Source organism: Dipteris shenzhenensis, chromosome 21 (genome assembly GCF_047967505.1).
Source record: "Dipteris shenzhenensis isolate YYH24624 ecotype China chromosome 21, Dip_SZ_1.0, whole genome shotgun sequence".
Taxonomy (NCBI): Eukaryota; Viridiplantae; Streptophyta; class Polypodiopsida; order Gleicheniales; family Dipteridaceae; genus Dipteris; species Dipteris shenzhenensis.
The window spans coordinates 16,136,826-16,139,694 of NC_141616.1; the positions used below are offsets into that span (position 1 = coordinate 16,136,826).

Genomic DNA, 2,869 nt, shown 5'->3' on the forward strand with positions numbered 1-2,869 from the left:
CTTTGGAGAAGTATCAAGGTGCATGACGTGAGCAAGCCTCCCTCGTCACAATACTTCAACTGTGAAGCAGTCTTGATGTGGACGATGCATGACTTCCCAGGCTATGGCGAGTGTTCAGGTAAGCATTGAACTTTTAATTATGAGTGGGCAATTGATGTGGCATCCTAAACCCACCTTGCTTATGGAACTGCGTCTATTGTTTAGGTCTCACTAGATCAGGTTACCATGCATGTCCTGTTTGTGGTCCTTCGCGATAATTGCTTCACGGGCAGATGCCTTGAATAAGGTCATCTATGAGAATCACCATCGATAACTATAGTTCGCTTTCTACTGGCGCATTCTCTAAGATTAATAAACTATGATGATGCAATTTGTAATTGCATCAGCATATTTATTATCATAAACTATTCCAAGGGTAAAAAAATAACATATTACCTACATAATTGAGACATAACTATTCAAAAGATTTTGATTTACACATTGTTACTGAATCTTTCATACCAAATGGTTGGATAAAAATATATAGCTATGTAGGAATGAGAGAAATCCAAATTCTACATGAAAAGCAAATATTAAAGACTCGTTCAATATCCCATAAAACTCTATTTAATCAATTTTCTTAAAATGAAAAAGTAATATCTTCAAATAAGAAGTATAAGTAACAGAATAAACTATGAGTTTTTCTATTATATGCAAAATCGAACTTGCATAACTTCAAAATATTTATTTTTTAACAAATTCAAAAATAAAATTATGCATCAAGAAGGTGTCAGAGATCTATGACACAGAAGACATTAAATATTAAAAAAGTGAGAAATGTAGATTTAAAGATACAACGGCAACTCAAAGATACAACAGTAACTCAAAGATCTAAAGAAAGTTACAACTTTGATTTCAAAACAACGATCAAAGTTGCTATTGGCAGCAAAAAAAAGTAAAAATAAAATTGTAAAGTATTAAGAGGATTTGATAGATACTTATAAGCACTCAGTAGATTATCAAAACAATAGAATCAATGATCTTGAAAGTATAGTTCAAGATATATAAATTAACTCTCTAGGACAATAAATTCAAACAATGGAATATATATAGAAGTGTTTGAAATTTATTATTATGAAAAAATGTAAATTTAATAAAAATTAGAACTAATTTGTTCTTTAATCATTAAAATAATTTTTTAGAAGAAACAATTATGATCACATGATCATAAATTTTTCCAACGTGGCTTGCCGCGGGTTCTACACTAGTTTTTTTGTTTTAACCAAACGTTTCAAAACGTTGAATATAAATAGTGCTCGCTGAGACTGTATGAGTCAATCGCAAAAGTTGCAAAAGCGATGTCGTAAAACCATCAGGAAAAGGCAGGGCGAATTGCGGTTCCACCGTCAACCACCAGCATGGAACCCATGACGAAGGATGAACAAGGCATGCACAAGAACGCCACAGCTGCAGCCACCTCTTGGGGTTCTCCTGTTCGCCCCAATGGAATGTCTTTCACAATCTTCTCCGACTGCCCGGCTAACACCTGCATGACATCATCTCCGCACTCAGCACATCAGCAATCTGATAATCAAAAGAAACGAGAAAACGGAGAAAGAAAACCTTCGAAACTAATGGTGCGTGCATCACCTCAGCCGCGAGCTCCGTTGCTATGACTCCCGGAGCCACGGCGTTCACCAAGATGCCATCCTTGACCCACTCCACTGCCAGCGCCCTGGTCAACTGATTCATCCCGGCTGCAAAATCATGCACTGGCATTTAGTTCATTCAACTATTCGTCGAGTACCGGGATCCCAGTGAAAGAGGGAGAGGAGAACTGCGAAGGGTACCTTTTGCGAGTTGATATACTGTAAAAGGGATTGCAGCGGTAATGAAACTGCCGACGGAGCTGATGAACACCATTCGTCCTCTCCCCGAAGCCTTTAGCAAAGGATGGCTGAGCTGCGATAAGTGGAAAGCGGATTCCAAGTTTGTTGCCATGACGAAATCATAATCTTCTTTCGGGACATCTGTGGTTGGCTTTGGGTTGGTAGTTCCGCCCACGTTGTGAACCTGCGGTCAGTATTGAACAGCATAAACTTACAAGAACATTGCATGTTTGAGAGCTCCCAAATTAAGCAGAGCTTGTGCGTGAGGATCTAGCGCTAAGAGGTAGCCTACCAGAATATCCAACTTCCCGTCGAAATGCCTAGAAACTTCTTGTACCAGTTGGATGCGTGACTCGGCTGAAGTTGCATCGCAAATTGAACCCTCTACAGCAAATCCAGCGTCTTTCCATTCCTTTAGGCGTTCTTCCATATGAGCTGCTGTGCGGGCACAGGTATACACTGATGCTCCCAGACCGGCCAGCTCCTCCACGATGGCCTTCCTGCGGGATGGCAATGCAACGGATGAGCTGAGCTGCAACACAGCAAGGTTCTTTTCCTGACGCACCGTATAACCGCAAACAAGAAGTCACAAAAGAAAGTGCGTGTGTGGTTACCCAATGCCTCGAGTACCACCAGTAACCAGTGCTGTGCGCCCTTGCAAGCTCCAACGAGCTGACAGAGAAGATGAGAAAGGACGGCTATCCATGATGAACAGGTCTCTACTGTATTGAATGCATGATGCAGCTAAATACCGGTTTAATGTGAGTCAACCACGAAAAAGTATAAAGAGTGGAAGACACGGAATCGAATAAAGAGTTTCTTCTTCTTCTGATGTCACGCATGACCATGTAAATAAGAGCCGTGCGGATGTCAAATGTTGCACTTAGAATCACTTTTTTTTTCTCTCGAAAAGCTGCGATTTCAATAAATTGGAAGAAAAGAAAAAGACAACCACCCCAACATGCTGGGGGATTACCAAAAAGGGAAGTCCTATTCAAAAG

General features: G+C 40.3%; 1 protein-coding gene across 1 annotated transcript; it reads right to left on the reverse strand.

The window, feature by feature from the left end:
• Nucleotides 1-1,266: 1,266 nt before the first annotated feature.
• LOC147888551 (tropinone reductase homolog At1g07440-like) lies at nt 1,267-2,617 on the reverse strand. The gene is made up of 5 exons (XM_087392822.1): nt 2,483-2,617; nt 2,161-2,368; nt 1,830-2,052; nt 1,630-1,736; nt 1,267-1,525 (listed from the first exon to the last, which is right to left on the reverse strand). Exons 1-5 carry the CDS (start codon nt 2,572-2,574, stop codon nt 1,352-1,354), a joined length of 804 nt encoding a protein of 267 aa, XP_087248948.1. The 5' UTR covers nt 2,575-2,617; the 3' UTR covers nt 1,267-1,351.
• Between the last annotated feature and the right edge of the window lie 252 nt (nt 2,618-2,869).